The 25262-nt window shown below is 28.5% G+C and overlaps 1 protein-coding gene across 4 annotated transcripts in view; it reads left to right on the top strand.

The window, feature by feature from the left end:
* Positions 1 to 1774: 1774 nt before the first annotated feature.
* The window catches only part of LOC107165374 (uncharacterized), a 77394-nt gene continuing 53906 nt past the window's right edge, over positions 1775 to 25262 (top strand). The window contains exons 1-2 of one of the 4 annotated variants that reach the window (XM_089220190.1): positions 1775 to 2115; positions 19118 to 19611. In XM_089220190.1, the coding sequence (XP_089076316.1) occupies positions 19449 to 19611 (163 nt within the window). In that variant the 5' untranslated portion in view covers positions 1775 to 2115; positions 19118 to 19448. Of the gene's footprint in view, positions 2218 to 15808; positions 15830 to 19117; positions 19612 to 25262 lie in introns of those variants that run through there. The other 3 variants (XM_089220193.1, XM_089220194.1, XM_089220192.1) reach the window with 3 other exon arrangements.

Raw genomic sequence — 25262 nt, 5'->3', positions numbered from 1 at the left:
AGGTCAAATAGTTTAAAATCTGTGTACTATGTGCAAGTAGGAGAATAATTTTTCGTTTATCTCTATAGTTGCTACGTCATTTAAACTTTAAGTTCGCAATATTATACGAAATACGAAAACACTCTTCGTTAATTAAAACATTTAATGTTTGGAATTAAAAGCTTCAAATACAAACCAAGAGCAGATAATGAATTTTCTAACTTATAATGGCAATTTGAAAATACACACGTTTCACTATCTTTCTATCTCCGCGAGTGGTGTAAAAATTTTATTAACTTGCATATTATATTTACCAAAAAGCATATGCCATTTTAAGTGCTCGTAATTAAAATTTGTAAAATATCTTGTTCTAGTGTATACTACAAGGTGTCAAAAAAAAAAAAATATTGTTTATTATAAATGAAAATTGCAAACATGATTTATAGAAATAAAACGCAAGATATAAATTATAATCTCTATAATAGAGATGTAACGTTTTTTATGTACGATTGAATGGTTTCAAGTTTAAATGACTTAAGAATATTCATCACCTTAGTTTAATTACATTTTTGACGTTGGTAATAATATTTATTAATTAGTATATTGACAATACAGAACATCACCCGTTAGTCGTTTTGACTTAAACGACCTGAATAATATTACCAAACTATCATTATGTTGGCTATAGGTAAAAACGGAAAACCTCAGTTAAATGAAAACAATGAATAAAAATTAAAAATAATTTTCAAAACAATTGAAAAATAATAATAAAACTATTACTTACAATATAGTAAAAATTACATAAAAAAAAAATCATGGGCTTAAGTTAAGATTTGCTCATTATTATATTGCATGCATCTTTTCATTACATTTAACTTAGGTACTTATAAACTGATTTTGATGAATTAAGAGATAATATTGAAAATAATTGTAGTATTCGTTATTTATGTAACTCGTATTTATGTTTTGAAAGTAAAAAATGAATTAATTTCCACCCCATCTGACAACACACTTTACACAACATGCACGGTCATTATGCAAAATTATATAATATATAAGTTTAATACAAAAATATAATTTTTCAATAAAGTTAAACAACAATAATTTTTTCTCTGTTGTATTCCCGCTCTGTTTTGAATTCGTTAACATTAATTTCCGAGGAAAAACAAAAAGGAAATACTTGTCTTGTAATTTCGGACAGCCCTCCCCTTTACATCGCATGAATTATGCATAAATCGCGCCGCAAGAAAAGCCTGAGAAAATACGCTCAGACTTGTAGTTCTTGCGCTATTTTACGAGCGAGCATAGAGTGTAAAAAATGAACGAATAATAAATTTTTTTATTTTCCTTCCATTAATAGACGTTTAAACGTCGTATTTAGGTAGTATATAATAATTCCCGTCACAGACAACGATCTCCTTGGCCCTATTAAAGCACAGCTGATTTGCACTTTGCAGTGTATGCATGTAAGAGATTATACGTATATATATGTTGAATTTGGTGTGTATGTATACGCATATTATGTACATATATTATATTATGTATTCGTATAAAAATATAATAAAGTGATAAAAACAAACGAAAATCGGGTGGTGCTGCCAAGTGTTCGTCAACTACAGTTCACAGTCGATAAACACTTTGCATATTATTAACAATAATCATGTCGCCGTTAGTTAGGGAAGAGATGTACATTGGCTGCAAAAATAGAGAGAGGAGAGCGGTTGCCAAATCGGTGGTGGGGGGACTCGGGCTTCATCAATGGGCATCTTCACACCGCTAGTAACGTGCGAACGACCATTTGAAATGGATAACTTCCGACGTGTCTATAGATTTTTAGCATAATATTAATAATAATCGTATAATACAAATTACGTTATTATTAACATCATTATTTCTGTACTATAAAACGCGTTTTGACGATATTATTATTATTTACTTTACGCACGAGTATATTATAGACACGTTAATCGCAATGACACGAAATCCGTAAAAAAGACGACCGATTCGATGTGTGATTAATAACATTTCATTTTCGTTTTTATAATATTGTGAGCGGGCGCAAAAGAAATTCGACTTTAATACCTTGACGACTGACGACGATTTTCGATTACCTACTATTATAATACCCGGATTACGGTAATACCGCCGTTATATTATGTGGTTATCTATATTAATATATTGATAGGTACCTAATTCACGTGTCTCGATATGTGACTGCACTATAATGAAAAAAAAAAGGTGGGCAGAAAACGTATAATATCATAAATTTAGTCAAATCAGATATATTTATATACCTGATGAATATAGTAATGGAAATTAGGAAATGTCGATTTAGGATTATAGAGAAAAATAATAAAACTTACCAATTTCAACAAGTACGACTGACCTTTTAGGTTAAATGTTTATCGATCGCGTTGCGCCGTTGCAAAATGTTTTGTTTCGGTAGTATTATAAACTCCACTTTAATATTTCGTTTTAATTAATTATCATATTTTTGACGATTATTAATAAGAATTGTATAATGCTGGTTAATGGTTATCTATTATATATACCCGCGAGTAATAACTTACAAATCTTTGAATAATTTATCAAGATAAATACTGCCTGTTATTTGATTTTATTAATAATCTTAATAATTTTTTCTGTGTACAATATACATAACTGAAAAAAAATAATGTTTTTTATACTTGAGTTTGAATAGCAGATAGTTTGATATTTGTATAGAAATTCTAACACTATAATATACATAATGATCCAGATTTTAAGTTAATATGGTAGGTAAATATTAAAATATACCGATACGTACCTAGCATGATTTATAAAGTATTTTTATATTCTATTTAATTCTAGTATTAAATATAAATGAAAATAATTTTAGCGTCGTAATATTCAGTTTATATTTAAAATTTGTTGCATGAATAGTTTGATTTTTACAAAATAATTTCTAGCTTTATACTACCTATACAAAGAATACACACTTAAAACTTAACGAAAAATAAGAATAATAACACACCTCATATATTGTATATGGTATGGCATCGAAAGTATAGTGAAAAAGTGATTTTAATATAAATATTTCTGAAATATTAGTTTAAATTTAATATTAAATCCGAATAACTATAAAATTATTATATATGAAAACTAATATAGTAATATCCCTTTATTATTTTAAAAACTATAAAATGACATTTTGAAGTGAGTTCAGTATTTATATTTCGTCCATTGTAGACTGGTAATATGTAGATATGCAATACATAATAGTAAACAACATTTTTCATCCACTTTAATACATAATTAAGATAATAATACAATTTAAAGTCTACTCGTATTATATTAAATTATATTATATATATTATACAATATATAATATTACGTTTACGATTAATTTTAATAAGCAAACACTTTTAAACAAATAACAATTGTTCTAGTAAAAATATTAAGATCATTAATTTACGAAAATATGAAATCCATGTAGTTTGAACATACTTACCAGCCAAAAAACTATGACAGATAAACAAGAAAACGCTTTTAACAAATTGTTCTATTATTATCAAATTTTCAGTTTTTTACTATTAAAATTGTTACAATATTGTATTTTCATTGTTCATCATAATTTCCATCATCGTGTAAATTACCTGAAGGTTGAACATTTTATTTGTAAATTAATTAATAATAAAATTACACATTTCCTAAGGGCTTATTTAAAGCTTATTATGCTGTAGTTAATTTATTAAAATCCTCATAAATGAAAATATTGAAACGCCTATTATGTTGTACAAAAAATAGGGCAAGGTTACAGACACCAATTTGTAAAAAAAATTGACATTAATAAATTAATTTGTCTGTAGTAGGTACCTATGTAAAAATAAAATTTTTAAATGTATATTTAACATTTGCATTTATGTGTGCTGTAAAGTTGAATTTGGTTTAAGTTAACTCTTTTAAAAAAAAAACTACAATAAAAGGTAATGGCAAAAATATATATTTTAAAATATGTTATTTTTAATTTAAAAGATAACCTATTATACTATAATACTATCTATATGACATAACATCATATAGAATAAGTCTACTTGATAATGAAATTAATTCGTTGGCTTGAAAATTCTATAAAACAATATTATTAAAAATATATATATATTTAGCAAATTCTATATTTTAAAAACTAAAACAAACTTGTATAGTATATTTTCCCTTAATAAGTTCCTATACAGTCCACACAAATGCGTCGAAACTATTTGTTTTTCATTTTTTAAGTAAAATGTTGGTATATAACATAATATTAACAATATAATGTAACGTAATAAGCGCGTATATACGAGTTATTTGTTAAACGTGCGCATGTCGAATAGAATATAAAAACCGAAGATTGAATTCATTCAAGCGGAATTATTGTTCGCAATAACTTACCGTTATAAATTTTGATTCTTTCTAAAATTTATAATCCATTGCAGAGTATTGTTAATACGTTTACGGAATTCTAACCTATTATACAGCAACTCGGTGCACACACGCATAACCCAGCAATATATAGAATGACGTACACAATTATTTCGAGTTCAAATATCGTAGGTACCTAGAGCTGGTGATTAACTAGGGTCGTACGCTTACCATCTTTGTTTTCTTCAATAACTCAGCCATTTAAAATCTGAATTTTGGAATTTTTAAATATATACTCTAGTATGTCCATTTACCTATACAATCTTCTGCTTTCAAAATGAGAATTACTTCGTGTTTCTACTATAAATTATTTTGTGAATAATTTTTCAGGAAATTTTCACGTATCAAAATCAAAATTCATATAAGTAGTTTTTGAGTTATATATAGGTAAATTTGTGATAATATATCTATGGTAATATGGTGATTTAAACATTTTAGTGATTTATATATTAATTTGTAAATTTTTTGAAAATGCCCTACGTATAATAAATAGTGGATCTCAATAAAACATTTTAATATGACAGAAAAACTACTCATTCGAATTTCGAATTAGATTCATCACCGTTTTAAAAAAAATCCATTAAATTATTATTATCTCGTGTAATAATAATTCATTAAATAATCTACAGTAAAGGGAAGGTTCACTTTTGAAAAACAGAAATATATATCGCATAGGTCACTGTTATTGTAGTACATACAAATTCTATAATTTTAGAAAAAATGGTTTTCGAGTAGGTGCCTATAGATTTAAAAATTTCAATAATCAGAATATTTGAACGAATTCATTATTAAAGGAAAATATGAGGATGAGCATGCTTGGCGCAGTGTTGGTGAGTTGCGGCCCAAAGTCTAAATAACGTACGAGTTGCGGCCATACAATAATGTATATATTACATATATATATATATATATATATATATATTATATACTATATGTCTATATATAGTAATAGTATATAAACATCACAATATTATGTAGGTATTTTCTAGAATAAATTGTCGTACGTATTAATATTGGTCGTAAAGAAAATAAAAGTATTCATAAAATTATTGAATATAATATAATATATTAATATTATGACATTATATTAAATAATAAATAATAAAAAAAAAAGTATAATTGGTGTAATATATTATGATAATAATGCCCAAAATAAATCAAAGCATTCATAATGTAAGTCATATAGGTATGGCAGATAATACGATAAAACGATCTATATTATCTTTATCATATTATATACAAAAATATAAATTCCCATACGTATTGAACATTTCGTTTATCGTTATTCGTTTATATGGTACATAGGTAATAGGTATATAATATAATATATATTATATAAGTAAGGTACATATGTAATGATAATTATTCGGGCCGCAACTAACCTATACCTAAAATATTATCGGGCCGGAATTCACCGGTCTCCAACACCGGAAACGAAAGGTCGGGCCGCAACTTACCCTCGGCCGCTTGGCGAATCACCGTGTACGAGTATATATATACGTATTTAGGTTCAGATTATTTTTGTAAATCCTATTACGGCTGCTTTCTTATTATAAAATTATATGCTTTATTCATGACGGGTATAGAGACATTTTCAAGGTACATACTTCTTAATATAATATGTACTTCATTGTCCTGTGGCCTTTTATATCCATCTTATACCCCATGTCTACCTACCATACGAAGACCTCGACTTACACCATCGTGTATATTATACGCAATGCTCCTTTACCAAAACAATAGTAGTTGTTCTTCTATGCACTGTATATACGTTATAATATTAATATATAGTTACGACGACGACGACGATTTTTTCTCTACAGTGCAAATCCGCCATTGATACCGCCAGCTACTTTTATACTAGTAGAAATAATGGGCTACTCGATTTTGATATAATAATATCATATCATTGTTATATTATACTTGTTTTCTTTCGGCACGCATAAGCTTATCAAAGTTATATAATAGTAAGCAGAATATGTTTCCAAGTCGATTTGTAATGCACATGAGATACATATATATATTATAATATATGTTCGCGATATGTACCGTAACCAATTTCAGATTATTCAGAAATCTCAGAAGCCGACAATATCTAATATAAAAACGACATTGAGTGGTACAAAATGGAAATAAAAATAAAATCTTATTTCAACAATCCTGCGATCCCTATTTCGATATAAAACGTGTACCAATGTACGATATGATGTCATGTTTCCGCGCCTGATTTTATTAGCAAACTTTTTTCTATCTGCCAGCGCCTGACATTTTTCATTTCAAAACATTTCCGTTTCATAAATAAAATCCTTGCCAACGATGGAAACACTGCAGCTTTGTTCTTGAATTATTATTATAATATTTAATCTGGCGATTGAGTTCAGAAAACGTGTTTAAATTAAAAATTAGTTATTCAAAGATGTAAAATGACTTGGAATAACAAAAATAGCACACTGCTTCAAATTGAATAATATTTAAATACTTTTAGTATAATCAAAAACTTAGTGAGGCAAAATTAGCCTTTCGTAATAACATTGTTGACATCCAAAAACGTGTTTTGTTGATAAAACTTGCAATTAATTATGCGTGTTGATTATTAGTGGTTAACATAACTTAATGTTTTTTTTTTTTTTTTTTTTTTTTTTTTTTTATCAAAATCATTATTTCGTTTATAAAAGATAGAACTTCTAAAAAGTTCAGCTAGTAGCGTAAGCACCTATATTAAAATACATGATAATGAGTCTAAAAAAATTTAATAATTTGTTTCCGATAAGTCATATAGTATATATATACATATAGTCATATAGTCATATATAGCTTGATCAATATAAGAAATTTATCAAAACCTTAGAGAGTTTATCTTTTGTATTAAGAGGACGCTACACCCGCATGTGTTGTCTCCGTCTTACAAGTGCGTAACATTGCAAAAACTGTTTCACGCGGGAAAGAACCGAGAAAGCTACAGTTATAACTAAGAAACGAAATTTTCATCACATAAAAAGGAGAATTTTGTCTGTGCAATATCGTTTTTATTTTTTCGATATCAGAACTACAAACAAAGTTATTCATGCTTAAAAAACACAAAATTAATATATTATAAAACAATAAGAATTTTTTTTTGTATAAGTGATATCGAAAAAATAAAAACGATATTGCACAGACAAAATTCTCCTTTTTATGTGGTGAAAATTTCGTTTCTTAGTTATAACTGTATCTTTCTCGGTTCTTTCCCGCGCGAAACAGTTTTAGCAATGTTACGCACTTGTAAGACGGAGACAACACATGCGGGTGTAGCATCTTCTTAAGAACAATAATACAATTTTACCGAGTTTTCAAACAAAATAATCAGACGGCCGACGGGCGTATATCGATTCCGCCGATTTTATGTCGACTCCGCCGGCTACTGTTTATAATATCTACACATCGATTCCGCCGGACACTGTTCATCCCCCCTTCCCCATTGTAAATGTATTTTAAAACGTATAGTCTAATTAGAAAGTTTCTAAGTTTACTTATTTAAAATACGTGTCCAAATATCATCAAAAGTAGTTACTAATATACATTTTAATTTTATACCTACATACAATTATTAGTATCAGTTTATTCAATTTAGACATGTAACCAAATTTGATCAAAAGTAATAACATTTATATATTTTTATTTTGAATTATATAATTATTATAGTTTTATTCAATTTAGACATGTGACCAAATTTTATGAAAATATTATAAAATTTGATCAAAATTAGTTACATTTATACATTTTAAAACAGACATACAATTGGTGGTGGAGGGAACAGTGTCCGGCGGAATCAATGTGTAAATATTATAAACAGTAGACGGCGGAATCAATATGTAGATTTTATAAACAGTAGCCGGCGGAATCAATATAAACCTTTTTCCTAAGCAGGTAATTTCGGCGGAATCAATAAATCCCCAATGAGACATTTTCCAGTTATATATTATGGTTTAACGGCGAGGAGTTTAATAGATCAACAATATATTTATTTTATTTTTCTATTTTATGAATTATATAAAAAATAAAAATTCTATTTCATTAATCTTGCAAAACGTTTTGGTTAAAACGTAGGCTATAGTATTATGACCATAACATTTAGGTATACAGGTATAGAGTGATTTCCAATAGTCTTCATACCTCATACGATATCAAACATTATTATATTTTATTTAAATGAACAAACATGGGCGAGGTGAAGTAAAAAATATTTTTGAAATAATCAAGGTTCAATGATGTGTGTAGTAAATTTTCAATGTGATTCATACTGATCACCCATTGGGTGGTCACTGCACCCAGCGCACACATAATTGTATGCGCCGTACAGTATTTCTTTTATTCGGCCATCTCGACACAACAATAATTCGCTAAATCTTTAAAAATGTTTACGACGCACGTTTATCACTAAACGAAAATAAAATATTTAAAGACGAGGACAATATTATAAGCTTGACCATAATATCTTATTTTATCGATCATTTGTGATATATGTAGATCGTTCTACTATAATTTACGGTTTGCTGTATATTAACAATTCTCATGAATTGGGAAGACTTTTGAATTGCGGTGTATTATATGCAATGTAGGTATAAAAAAAAATAAGCTTTTGCGTAATCCAACAATCCAAATACAAATAACGAGCAAAATAAAACATGTATTCCCGTACAACGTATTATTATTACCATAACAGCAATCGTGTTCACCAGCCACCGACGACAATCATTAACGGGCTGCATGTTCGTAAATTTGGTTTTCACTATATATATTATTATTTTTTATTTTTTTTTGTAAAGGCACCTAGCTACAGTGTATTGCTAAAATACCTTCCGCTTGTGACTGCAGAAATAATAATTATAGACAGACATGAAAACGCGTCATTAGGGTAGAACGAGATAATTAGAGCTGTCCCGTATCCCGAGTCCCTCATTCAATAGCCACTTTTTATGACGTCGTAACTCAGTTTTCATATAATATACGCAACCCGTATATTATACATTTAATGTGCTCCAGCTGTCAGATGGAATATATCATAATATTATCTACTTATATAATATGTGTATTTAGTATTTTGCACGTGTGTTTTATTTACATTTTATAATAATATTAAGAATAATTAGGGGGATTTGTTGGTTATTGAATACAAAAACCTAACGCGCTGTGTCTAATTATTAATATTATTATTATTATCATTATTATTTTTATTTTCGGTAGTGGTGGGTTTTCTAAGTGTACTTTACAATTAATTTAATTATATGTCGTGGACAGAATTTTCGCATAGCAATCATAATCATAATATAATGAAAAATAACAATACAATATACTATAATAATACGATAGTATTTTCACGATATTGTACAATTCATACATCGTGTTAATAAATAGTATGGTATAATGCATTTCCATTCATTTTGTATTGCGCTTCAATAGTTATTACTAGGGCTGTGAATTTAATGCACTAAATGATCATGAGATATTCATGCACTTGTGCATTTGAAAACAATGAAAAAAGCACAAAAAAATTCGAAATTATGAAACATAAACCTAATAAAATCAATTCACAGTTATGTTTAAAGTTTGAAAGGCGACTGCAAAAATATGATATGGGTAAATATTAAAAATGTAAGTACCTATATAGAGAAAAATAAATAAATATGATGAATTTAAAAAAGTTACCTTTATATTTAGCGAGAGTTGATATTTCTGAGAATATAAAATACGATATTTGCTGAAAGTTCGTTATTAGTTTATTCTCGACTTTACATATTATTACAACAAAGATTTATATAAAACTTTGGTGTACCTATAACATATGTTATTATTATTATAAACTTGATTCAGATATTCTTACACATAAAATATATACCATCGAGAGTGGTATATCTTGCTCATAATAATAAATAATTACCTAATTTATCGGTTTTGTTAATTTCTTCGAAACCACCAAAATGATGACTGCGTAAAAAATATTATGTACCTACCTACCAACCTATATTTTACAATTAACGAAGTTTTAGACAGAGTAAATCCACTGATATTATTTAATCTATCACCGCAAACACAACGCAGGATCGTACAAGATGCAACTAGTAACTACAATCACATTGAAAAACAATTAATAATAATTAATTTTTTATCTATTTAAATTTTTTTCATACGAAAAAAAAAATCTTTAGCTCAGATAACGCTGATATGTTATAAATATATAGACAGGCAGATGATATTGTACATGTTTTTAGAAAAATCCAATTAAAACGATTATCCAATAAAAAATTACATATAATTTATATGATGTCTAAAATCTATTTATTGTCTGATCTATACTTATTTTTTGCCTAAATCCCACTATCAGACTTAAGTTGGAATTCCGAATATAGTATACTCGAAATAGATATACTTTTTATAGATATTAAAATTTTATTTTTATTTTTTATACAATCGTTATCATATTCAACATTATCCTTTATCATAGTTATGTAATATTCAAATACAATTTAAATTTTAACATTGGTTATAATTTCCAATTTTCCCAACGGCAATCGTATTATCAGATTAAGAGTACTATTTTTTTTTGTAAATATTTGATCATTAATTACAAACACTATTCATAAGTATTTTACCCAATTCTGTTCACTCAATAGTATCTATTTGTATGAAAGTAAGCGTGTATTATAAAATTATATTATTTTAAATTGCTCTCTATATAGTTTTATTACGAACTAATATTTTATGAATTTATTCATACTGTATAATATCAAAGTATCAAACTATTTACAGAATCAAACTAAAATAATTGCAACCTATTTAATAATGTACCTTTGATTTACTCAAGACGTTTTCTTATTTTAATTTACATACGAATATCAAAATTCATATTTATTTTTGTATTATTGTAATAATTTCGTATAAGCTTATAAGCACAGTGTTTCATTCGCAGGGTACTGTTTAACAGTGTCACATTGATGCACCCTGCATTATATGAGGTTTAATAATAAATAATATGGTGCCGTAGTGTTCAAATATTTATTATTAAATGCATAACCCCATATACTGCTGTAAACGTATTTAAATCGCAGCATTATATATGAATATTTATAAGAACTCGTCTCTAAATAGGTACTTATAGTCAATTAGCCTCTAACCCGATGTAATTTTGTTGAATTAACGTTATAGAGCATTTGCGTCAAATAACAATAACAGCTTGTTTTAATGTTATTGTTTGATTAACTCGTTTACGTGTTGTTTTTTTTTGTTTTTGAGAACTTAAACACTCAACGGATCCGCATGTTTACACTCATTAGAATATTTTAAGTCCATAAACAAAGACCAAAATAATATGTCAAAGCGACCGAACGTAATACTCTAATAAGTCTAATACCATATTATCATTTATACTCGTGCGAGTCGTACGATAAACTGCAGTAATTATGTGTTTTCAGAGACCACGAAATGTGAGCATGCAATAACACATCGCGTTCGTTCCGAATTCGTATATTATTTCAATACATTGAAAATAGGAACAAACGGATTTAAGTTTCCTCTCTTACGAGGGAATAGTACAATTTGTTTAGACTGATAAAAAAACAAAATTATTCTATCACATTAAATCAGAAGGAATACTAATAGAAAACAAAATGCAATAAGTGTGCCCTACTTTTATTCGATTTCTGATCGAGAGAATAGTGTTTTCTTGTAATAATATTCTCAATGTTTGAAATGATAATGGCTGACGTTTTATGTATTGGGTAAGTCATAAACCATGTTCAACCCCCTTTTTACTTCAATAATATAGTTATTCAAAATATGATTTTTGGAATTTTGTGTAAGTACTAACTTTGAGTACTAATGAGGTTTATCATAATAATGGGCGGCTTAGAAGATATAGAGCTAAGCATCTTAGTGATTCATATAAATCTATTAACATTAATAATACAATTTGTGAAATTGATATTAATACTTTTTTTTTTACTGAACATATTTGACGTCAGCAGCAAAGGCCATTAGTCACACTTAGTATCCACATTTTTTTTTTAGATTTTATTATTCAGATTGGTTTTTTTTTAAGAATTTGATAACCTGTGCGATGGTGGTAGCCTCCGGTCCGAGAGCTGCGTCCAACGTGATGGGTACGTTTGAATTTCTTAGTTCATTCGTAAATTGGCGGCATTCCTTGATTATGTGGCAGACTGTTAGTTCAGTTCCACAAGAAATGCACAGTGGTTTTTCTTCTTTTTTCATGAGGTATCCATGTGTAAGACGAATGTGGCTGATGTGGAATATGTTTATGATTGTCTTATCCCTTCTATTCGAGAGGAAGTTAGGCCAGCTGAATATTGTGTTTTTTTATTTTCTTAATTTAGTGTTCAATATTAATACTATACATTCAAAATTGTAACTACTATATGTTTTTATAAAATAAAATGTCAGAACTTATTTTCTATTAACATTTTAATAACTCGGAAACTACTCGTTTACGTTTAGAATTTTGAATTAAGTACCTACATCATAATTTTCAACAAAAATATCCACTTAATAATTTACAGTTAAAAAGAGAGTCCTTATTTGAAAAACAGAAGTTTAATACTATCCTATATTAAGTACTAAAAAAATCTAGAATTAAAAAAAAAGTCTGAGTGGATATATTTAAAAATTCAAAAAAATTAAATTAAAATAAATAAATTATTAAAGAAAAAAATAGAACGAGCATACTAGGTGAATCACTCTGTATATAACAAAAGTGTATAATACTATGCAGTATACAATCGTGGTTCACAAAAACGAATGACGGTTTAGATTTTCAAAGTCATCTATATGTTATATCGACTATCGAGAGAAACAAGACGAGGGTCAGCTCAATATTAAGGTCGAGAGTATAAGATTAAATAAATGTCATATATATATACGATTAAATTTCACGTATAGGGTGATGCTTATATATATATATATAGACCCTTGGGGTTCAGACAATCCACTCGAACGGGATTGTTATATCATATAACATTATAGTGAATATTGTTATAAATGTAACACAAACAAGTATCTGTAAGTGATTAAAAGTCATACAGTAAAATAATGAAGTAAATTTCGGAACAGAACTATTGTTAGAATTTTACCAGTATACCTGGAATTTTATTGAAAATAGATTTTCTTGAAAATACTAGGTATTTAAATTTTAATATTGTATACTTCAATTATAGAGCGCACGAATATAAATACTTAATATAAAAATTATTGATATTTAATTGAAATATGGAATTGGAATTTTTTAATATTGTAATGTAGGTACACTAGGTACTAGGTAGGTACATCATAATATTAAGTCGAAACGAATTAAAAATTTAAAAGTCGATTCCGAGTAATTCGCATTTTTTTACAATAATATACAGCTATATCGTATAATTTATTATTCTCGACACGTTCGAAAAAAAAAAACAATCCTATAATCCTATAAAAAATAACGCTAAAAATATTGTACTTCTCGTTTAATAGGTTATATGCGCAATGTCCATCAAATTAATTATCATCAGATTATAATACTATTACTATGTCATCGTGTGCTATACCTAATACCTATGTCCATAAGAATAATGTAGTGCAGCAAAGTGTGCGTATAAAGACATTTATCGGCCTGGAAAAGACAGGCTTGGGCCACCTTTCTTATAGATTGTAAATTTGTCAATTTTTATTTGAAATGTATAGCCACATATTGAATATATTGAATTATGATATGATTTTAAATTATTGTACTGGACCAAAGAATTATTAAATTAGAGCCCGGATATTTCTTATATTTATAATGATGACTACATAAACTATTAAACCATTGATTATACCAAGATTAATAATTTAATAGGTATAAATTATAATAGTTTTATTATAAAGTTTAATATCTATGTTTTAACATATTATAATAAAGTTCTAAATATGACTAAATTGTCTTGGTGAGTCTTTTGTATGCATATGAAACAAATGGTAAAATGTATACTGCACCTGACATGAAACAAGTCTGCGCGCACCTATAAGTATTATGTGTTATTACTATCATACATAACGTAGTACAAAAAAGCAATGTTATAATAATTGGGAGGAGCTAGAACCTCTCCCATTTGAACGTCAATTTATTAAAGTTTTCTCCGTAACAAAGGAACTGATTTCAATGAAACTTGAAATATGTAGTTGTGATATAGTTTTAAAAGGAAATTTTTTGATTTACTGGTGGTTTTGAAATGGATAGAAACGAAGTTATTGATGTAGGAACAAACAAGTATACAAATTATAGTTTAAAAAAAATTTTATTATATTTTTATATGTAGGTAATATTATACAGATTATTCGGAGTATGTTAATCAATTAGATAATTAGAATATTAGATTAAGTATTTAATGATTGGGACAAAGTCTTTCTATCATTATCTTGAACGTCAAACTAATACAAATTACAAACTTCGGAAAAAGGTCGTTATTGAATCTAAATTATTATCACAACACTATTAAAATATATTGTCTTTGACCATTTTCGTGCATGGACATTTTTTATTCCGTGGACATTATTACCTATAGTCCCTATTAGCATAGTAGTGGTCGTGATCGTAGGTATCCATGCAATATAATGTTTCGCTAGATTATTCTAAGTAAATCATACGATGCTTTCACCTGGCTTTCTAAATAACCATATTTTACACAATGTGTGTGCTATGTTATAATGTATAATATTGTGTATGCGTTATATTCACCGTGGAATAAATTTTAGTTCCTATAATAGTCACTAAGATTACATTACCATCATATTATTATGTTATTCGTAATGTGACTATAAGGGAATCCACACAGAAAAATCTATGGGTACCATTAATAAATTTGAAAGTTTGAAACATTATTCTTTTATTTATTGTATATTATATATTACTCTAAAAAAGAATGATCAATTAATATTTTTGGAGGGCCACACATCTGGATTCTGGAAGACAGAAAATGTTCGCGGGCTATCAAAATTGCTGACATTAGTAAAAACCTATGTATAAAAATGATAAATTAAAATTTTTTAACGTATTATCGGTTCTTCCTTTTTGTGTCTGCAGGCCGCATATAGGCCCATAAACAAATTGGGGTGCCATTTGGCCACCTGCTCTAAACCAACTAAAAACATAGAAGCATTTGAATCATTTTGGATAACCCTGACTAATATAATTTTATGTCATTTGGGCGGTCGGCAAGAGCCGCGCGCAGCGTACGTGAGTTTTACCGGCGCGGCCATGGCAATAAGCCGTTTCTTGCTAACTTTCGTCGTCTAGTGTCGGTTCTAGTATATCAGCGAGAAGGTAGGAAGCTGTTCATAGCAAGTATTTTGATGATCTTCTCCTGTTAAAAAGTTCGACGACGTGTCACTCGTTTTGATAAGTAAAGTAAAGGATGTGATATAATAATTGATCGAAAAAATGCAAATATTTCGTTATTTTAACATTAATTTTAAACACCTTGTTAAAATAATTTCGTTTTCCAAAACGAATTAAAGGTTATTCTCTACAATAACCCACTGAATATTTTATTTTTTTAATCGTAAAAATACTTATAGTCTAATAATATTTTTTTGGAAAATCATATCATTATAATATAACAAATTTAATATACCTACATTATTTTATTTAAATGACTAGAAAAATCTATATTTTTTTTAGTATTAATATGGTTATCGTAATTAGAATTTAAAATTTTAGATCATTCTAATAGTGTACCTACTTGTAAGTTATAACTTATATATTATTTCATATCCATCCAAAAGTTAAACACTAGAATAACCTCTCTCGTTGTATTTCGAATATGCATACACTATAATAGGTGCTAATAATAGAACTTAATAGTTAATACTTAAAGTATACATATAGATATATATAAATAGGGTTTCGTATAATAAGTTGTATGTGCGTGAATGAATTTCAGTGCGTGTATTAATAAAAAATCGTATTTTATCTAAATATCTTTTGTTACTATATAACTATATTCGTCTGTGTGATAGGCACTCAAGCTATATATTATAATATTGTAATATACATTATATAATTGTATACGTAGGTCGTTGAAATGAACCGTTGTATGAGATCTATGCTACCATTGTGCTGTATAATAATTTACGTTGTAATATTTAAATTGTATACATCATATCGCTCCGAGTTGTCTGCGAAATTGCAGAAATAAAAAGGCGTCTGTGCGTATTCAAATATCATTTTTATACTATATTATATTGTATAAAGCATAAAGGTAGGCATACAAATATCAATAAGTTCAACGAGAACTTCAATAAACAAAGATACTTCGAGTAAGGCACTGCCATAACAAACTTCCCAGAGTCAATTGCATTATATTAGAGTGACTTCTGTAATATTAATGTATCTATGACAATATTGTACATAAATATAAAATAAAATTCCTATGGTGTATTTGTTGTGTTTCAAACAATTGTCGAGTTATTGTACTATCTGTTAATCGTCACAGGCCATTGCGCCTTCGGCTGCATAATTCGAAAAATTGTGATCGATATTATATTAATAGTTACAAATTCTATATCTAAGAGGTTGTATAGAACCCAATTGCCAAGTATACTTACGCATAATAAAGACGACAACAAAACACCAGAAAGGCAGAAAAAAAGAAGTGTCTTCAAATATCGTCTATACTATATAGATGGGTATATTTTATTATATAAACACACCAACCGACTTTTGACAATGGTTTATAAATCACAATCATTATTGATAAGTTTAACGCGAACTCTTAAAGACAAAGTACTTTGATATAATCTCTGCTAAACTTTTAACTCAAAGTCGATTGCATTTTATTTGTACACTGATTTTTATAACTAACTTAATATTTTTATGATACAAATAAATAAAACCATCAATATCGAAAATATTTTTATTTTCTTAATAACTATGGTAAATTTTGCAATTAATATAATGTATAATAAAATACCTTTTTATTGCACTTCAAACAACTGTCAATTTTCTATAAGGAGTGCAAAATATCTCATTGGTCATTGCCACTATACATATATGTCTGTATGATTCGAAAAACCAAGTATGATAAGTCACTCCTAAATTACTAGATTATGTAGAACCCAAAACGCACAGAATGTTAATATAATATAAATCGCAACAATCGTTTAGTTTAAAGTAATAGTACCGGAAATGTTCGAACACTATCACGTCTATAATCACATATAATATGTACAACAAACACAGTATATATATATATATATCTTAGTCGCGATTAATTACCCTCATCATTATGCCAGTAGTTTAAAGTGATTAGTTTAAAACTGTGCTAGTATAATAAGCAAGGCTACAGAGAAAGTTAATATTTTTTTTAGCTCAGTATGTTAAGTTAGTATTCATAAATAAGAAAAAGTTAGAGTTAAAAATTAATTTAATTTTTGGGTAACTCATCAGATAAGTTAAAAATTAATACATATTTTTTTAAACTTTTTACTACGTTAAAAAAAGGTAATTTTTGACAACGCTAATGTACTTTATTTTTTACAAACCCAAAACTAATTTATAGACTATGACTATAGCGTTTATTATACTTTATGCAGATAATTTTCATATAATATATGTATTGTATTTCATTGAGGTTTTCATTTCTTAAAAATTAACACTAGTTACTTATGTAATAAGTAATAAATAATAATTAATATCTGAAAATAATGAATTATTATTATTTAATTAAGACTCAAATATAATGTTTTGATTGTTTTGTGTGCGCATTTGTGATTAAGTATTACATTATCATTATATTATGTTAAATAAATAATCACGAAATATTTTAAAAATATAAAATGTTTAACTTTAAACAATTCATAGTAAATATTTTTACATGAAAACGAAATATACCGAAGAAATGAAATGTAAAAAATTAAAAACAAAATAAATTAACTTAATTTACCTTTTTCTTTTAATAAAAATTAATTCATTAATTTCACGTTAATTAAAAATAAATTTAGTAAGTTAATAGTTAATAAAAATTCAAATATAACTAGTTAAGTTAAGAAGTTTAAATTAAATTAAATTAACTTTAACTTTTTAACTCATTAATGCCCAGCCTTAACACAATTTTTAACATGGTAAATTTTTAATTTTTTTAATGACAATAATGGTGGTTTGTATTTTTTACTTCATAATCAATATCAGATTGTTAATTGATATTCTACCATCAATTACGAAAACACATATTTAAAATAAATTAAAAATAAATTATTGGAATTTCAAAATTGCTCGTTTTACGAGTTGGTTGTTTGGCATACAATAGGACAGTAACAAATATAATATTTTAAATAAACATTTTGATGCATAAATATCAATCGTTTAGATTCTATTAGCGGAGCGGAAAGGGATAACTCACATATTATTTATAGTTCACTATTATAATATATATATTATACTCCATTGAACTAATGACTTAAAATACCAATTAGGTAATAAAGTAAAAACTGTTTATTTGATAGGATATAAATATAATTATATAATTTGTATATAATATACATATATATTATTATCTATTCTGCTTATTTGGCCATGATAAAGCTTGTAGTTAGCGATATCGCAGAGAAATGTAAACAATGAGATTGTTTAATTCTTTAAGTCGTATAACAATAATATTATAACTACGTAAAACCGTTTTTTTTTTTTTTTTTATAGGTAACGCTGAAAACCCAGATGCTTAGAAATTAGGTGCAACTCTGCACTACTAAATATATAGTTTATCACTATCTGTACGATACTGAGATTATAATACGTATAATATTAATCGTTGGAGCGGAAATACACTGCTGTAAACTGAACTCGCACCGCACAAAAACACATCGCGCACGTGCCCTGCGTAATAGCATTATAATAAGACGTATAATAACGACACGGCGTGTTAAGTCCCGCAGGAGTGCAGCTGTTGCAGTTGCACCTTGACGGCCGTCCGAGTTGTGGCAGTAGTGTGAGGTTAGCCGATGTGGTATTCGGCTTGCTGGGCGGCGGTATGGTCCCGCCTGCTGGCACGACGTCCATGTTGCGGTCCCGGCGCCGCGACGCGACCCTCAAGCCGAACCGGACGCTGGACCGGAGCGCATCCCGTGGAATGTTGTACGAGAACGAAGAGCTCCGGTTGCGCACAATCAACATCAACGCCGAAGTCGAAAAAGGTACGTGTACATCTCGTCAATATTATATTTCGAGTCGAACTCGAGGAAGTATATCCGAAAATAGTTACCTATGGCAGTAGCAGTGGTTTTGAATAAAGCCCGTATTTGAACATTTCGTGACCCGGGAAAACATAATAATGCTTAGCCTCCTGAAAAATAAAACTTTCTTAAAATTTAAGGGATAAGTGTGTAAAAGAAATAACGCTTCCATGACCCATACGTGTATGTATAAGTCACCGCCTCAACGTTGCGTGCGAGAACGGCAAACAATTTATGCTCATTTCACATTTGTATTTAATTTTAGTCCATCCTACAGATTGGCCTAATAATGCGATAATATTTCAAAAACTGATGTGAATTCGTTATGTCTACTTGAGAAGGATCAGTCCACATTTCAAGGATTGTGATTTTTATTTCGAATAACATTTCTGACGTTCTGCGATGTTTAAAACTTTCTAAATTTTAAAATATTCAAACCGAATTTATAGAAGTTTAGGGTAAAATGGGGAATAGTGCACTGATTGATCCTAATAGTGGAAATAATAAAAAAAATCAAATCAGTTTTCAAAAATATTATCTTTTTATCAGTAACATGATGGACAAAAGATTGGTATATTTGTCTAAAATAATTGATCACTATTCACTACTAATCCCCTTAATAATGGTTTTATTCAAAGTCAATTAGTGCTATAAAGTATTAAAAATATCAAAATATTAGTATTAAATAATTAATATAGATACATAATAACTATAGTTTTAAGATTAGGTACCTAGGCACAAAGATATAAAGATTGTTATATTGTGTAAGGTGTATGGGATTTTAGTTTATTGCGTTGTAATATTATATTAATACACATCTTAGAAGCCTCAAATTTACTCGTAGAGTAAGCTTATCTACATTTTTTAATTCCTAAGATTTAGGATCTTAGGGTTTTAAATAACATTAAATAATAATTTAATTAACTAATATTTATTTCCGATGTACACAAACAATAAAAATCTTTTTGCCATATAGGCAGCGTAAGTGTTTGAAATATATAAATTAATTTCTGATTCACGGTATTCGGTAGTTATAGTATCGTCAATATGTACTTATTTGTTACAATGAATTCTGCTTATAAATTTACTTTATAGCATTACAGCCTAAAAGTTATTACAAACATTTCGTATAATATATTGACCGTAACTATATCAGATCAATATGTTAAATATCACAGCATTGGAGAATTCGTCCAAAGTCAAGATCCAGTCCGTGAAATAATTGGTGCAACAGGTTTTCTATGAGCTTCAGACGAATCTATCGAAAGCATTGGAAATACGTGAACTCGGAAGTTTTCGGTTGTACAAACGATTTATATCGATGCCTATATGGAATTGCAGACAACACCCTCAGGCGATGTACCCGAGTCAGATGGCCGTCCACGACCGACTAAATACTCCAGAATCTTTTCATGTGGCGAATATTTTGTTGAAGTGCTATTTAAATATACCGTAATATATAGAGCAACATGCAGACCATGGTCCATATCCGGATCGTGAAACGTGAAATGCAGAAAACTGGATCGTAAACATATCTTACAATTTTTTTGTCTTTAAATTACTATTACCTATAAAAATATAAAAAACATTTTTTCTTTAGACCTCATTATTTATTACTTTAATCTTCCAGACTCCGGTAGAAACAAGTTAAACAAGTTCTACATGTCATATACACTGGTATAGGGTTTATAACGTTTTATATTGATTTTTTGGGCATCGGCTTTTAAACGTCGCTGTAGGCTTTGAAAGTTTACAGAATCCACATCTCACTCCTTCTACTATTATTGCGCTCATGCCGTACGAACTCTGAGTTTACTCAGCAGTTTTGTGTCCGGCTGGACGCTTGCTATGTTCGCCGGAAAATTCGTCATATTTCGTTCACCAATGTGAGCGTTCAGGATATGGTGAGGGGAAAATATAGGCGGATAATAAGTACCTATGTAATCTTCACGATGTGTGATACGGTAAATCTTCTAAGATGGACACTTCTTCGATATAATGAAGTTATACCGTGGAAAAATTCATTGTGAACACACAAATACTACTCATAGATTGAAGATTTGAAATTAAGTGGATAATTTCTTTCTTTATTTTTTGACAGTTTTATTTAACCTCCCAAAATACCAACTAGATTCACTTTCCTACTTGCAGAAAAGATACTGTTGAATAAAATCTAAGGACTTTCACTATCCCAAAATATGATGAAAGATACACATCATTGTAAAATCAATACATTCCTCGCACCGTTCAAAAATCTAAAAAATAAAGTCAGAAATTTAGATCAAAGCCATACCTTGTACAAATCTAATTTAATTCACCATCAAGAAAAGCAATTTAAAAAATAAAATTCTTGTCACGGTCCAGATAAAGTTCGTTCTCGTGCCACCAATTTTTTATCACTGGTTTGGACCGCATCGACAATAGTTGTCAAAATGTCATAACACTTTGAACTGCATAATTAAATGCTTGCGAATAATGAAAGCCGTAACGGCCGACAAAATAATATAAAAAATATAATATTAATATATGATATTATAGATAATATTATAATATGAACCACAATCGCTGTCTACGTGAAAAATATACATCCAAATAATTACAATAAAAATTACTAACAAAATAGTTATATGGACGTATGCAAAATTTGTACCTATAATAACATGCCACGGTGAGACGACTCGCGAATCCACGTCACGCAACGTTTACGAGACCGGCGGTGGCTCGGAGTTTGGTTTATTGGTCACGCGTGCTGCAAATATATGCGTATTATTATTATAATAGATTATATTATTATATAAGTGTGAAGCAAAAAAAAAATCGTGTGATCGCTTGCCAAAATACTCATCACGCGCTCATATATATATGACATTGTCACGTCCACCGTCCTTTGCGAATAATCGTCGACAGTGACACGATGGTAAACACCCCAACATCGTCGCAAATTAAAATAATTAACACGCGACCAGAGCTGTAGCCAAAACACATTGTCAATGAGGGAAATCACTATTTTAAGTGAGGCATTATTGTTGCCATGCAGCTCGTATACATGGAAATCTGTAGGTACCTTGAGAAAATGGTTGGGTCTGTCCCCTATCCCCTCCCCCCACCCATGGTGACAGCTCCTCTCACTATACACCACGTATAGACTATAAAAAATAGTCGATTGTGTGCCGTGAGTAGGAAATGATAAACTATTTCTCCAACAGCGGATGACGAAGTGTGTGGCACGATTCGCAGTCGAGAAGCTAAGTAGTGGGCTGAAAAAACAATTTAAGGCCACTGGACATTTTGTTCGTTTAGACTACATTTTTTTGCCAATATTATTGAGTTAACTGTGCATGTATGCAATTTGAGAGCAACAAGTGAGCCACTTTAGACAGGACGTGAAAGTTTTAAAAATTACAACTTTTAAGAGTTGTGGAGGGAGTGGTGTATTAAATGAACAGTTTTTATAACCTCAAGTTCAAATTAAAAATATGTATACCAAATATTTTGAATAAATTAATTTATTATTAAAGACATCATTTTTACAGCCATCTAGATAATGGTAGTATGGTACAGATTCCAATACGTCTGGCCACAGGAGAATCTCCTAAGACTGAAATTTCCTTGTACATTTGAATCTTTTCTAATGTCTTGAATTCTTAATATCTCAGAAACGACATATCGACGATAATTCGAGCAATCTACGATGAACTGTTTTTGGTTCGGTATCTTCAGATTCATCAAACTGTTTTACATAGAACGGGAGACTAACACAGTATTATTAACTCTACCATGGGTAGTGCTTAATATAATATTACACAAAACGTATCGATATACGCACACACACATAAATCGGATTTACGAGTAGTCAGTGACTTTTTCAACCACTGACTGTCTGCTATGTGGGGTGTGGATAAAAAGTGTATACTGTTCGTTGGACGAAAAACGATCATTTTCCATCACTTCAACTGGCATAAAAAAATAAACTTTCGGCGATGGTGTGATAAAAAAAATGTGTAATATAAATATGATTTTAAAAATGTGTCATACGCATGACCGTACCGACGATCAAATCCCTATACAAATATTCAATCCTCGTTAAAATGTGATTTCGAGGGACGTTACGACGAGGGTTAAGACACACTCAGTCTTCAGAGGCGTATGTAATATCATCTTTCTCCGAAAGATGGAAAAATTCGTATCAGTCCTTATAAAAAAATCGAATTTTATTCAATAGTGATTTTATTGTCCCTTCTTATTTAATAAGAATATATTATTACATGAATTTAGACATTTAAAAAAATGAAAATATTTATCCGCTTACTTTGAAAAAAATATACAATTATACAATTTATGACTTAATATATAATCTATTGTATAACGGCATAGTTTATGAGAAATGTTTAATAATAATAATATATGTATTCATAATAATAATGAAATCGATAACCTCCATCAATATAAATAAGAATAATAGGAGCAATACCTATCTAGAATATAATTATTAAGATTTTATTTTTGTATCCGATTAATCCATTATCCAAATTATTTATTTATTATTTTTTTTCAAAAAGATAACTGAACAGGTTCGTGTTTTAAATTTATTCCAATCGTTGTATTAAAAAAAACCTATATTATAAAATATCATTTGAAAGAATAATTAATATTTTTGATATCTAAAATACATAGTTATTACTATAACAAATATAAATTACATACCTAAGTAAAGCTTCAATTTAAAAATATGTAAATATTTCTATAGTTAAAATATATATATTTTTAGTTATTATAATAACTACAAATTCACAGTTACAAAATATTTATAGACAACCCTGAAGAAGCTGTAAATCGTCAGCCAATCAACATTGAAAAATTAATTAATTATTTAAAACAAACTAAACTTTACCAACTAATTTAATCTAGATATATTTCAACCCTTTTTCTTTTTTTCATAATATTATTACTGTTAAGCTCCATTCTTGTGTAAAAAATATTAATGCTTAAGGCCAATAACCTTTGTTGTTGAGGCTCAATTAAAATAAAAAATAAAATATATATTTATAAAAGTAATCGATTGACACACACATAAAATATTATCAACTATACCTAATATAAATATTTATTTTATGAATTTTGCTTTTCCCGGTCATTGAATACTATTCAAACCTATCCTGTGGAAAATATTTTCTAACGCTACAGCACTAACACTGATGTTGCAAAAGCTTGCTTTGGAAAATATATTTCGACATATTTTCCTGAAATTATGTTCTGCGCATTTCTATTTCATAATTACTAAATTATAATTATATAAGAAGACAGAATTTAAATAGTACCTATACACTTTCTATGGTTTTTGTATTTCAATTTTTCCATAAATACCATTGATATTCCTTAGACTATCTGCAAAGTACACTATTTCGACAACTTAATGCATTTTTATCAGCCGCTTTATTTTGTTATCTTTATCTAATACATATTAAGTATAACCTATAAGTACAATTAATATTGTTATGATATATTATGTTCGCAAACATTGCCGTCACATTTTTAAGCAAAACAACAACCTCACAAGTCAACTCATCTAATATTATTGTTTTCGGTTGTATAGCGCCTAAACATTATTTTAT

Source organism: Diuraphis noxia, unplaced genomic scaffold (genome assembly GCF_037042655.1).
Source record: "Diuraphis noxia isolate RWA-SAM2 unplaced genomic scaffold, SU_Dnox_SAM2 contig0002, whole genome shotgun sequence".
In the NCBI taxonomy this organism is placed as follows: domain Eukaryota; kingdom Metazoa; phylum Arthropoda; class Insecta; order Hemiptera; family Aphididae; genus Diuraphis; species Diuraphis noxia.
This window is presented reverse-complemented; position numbering and strand designations above follow the sequence as displayed.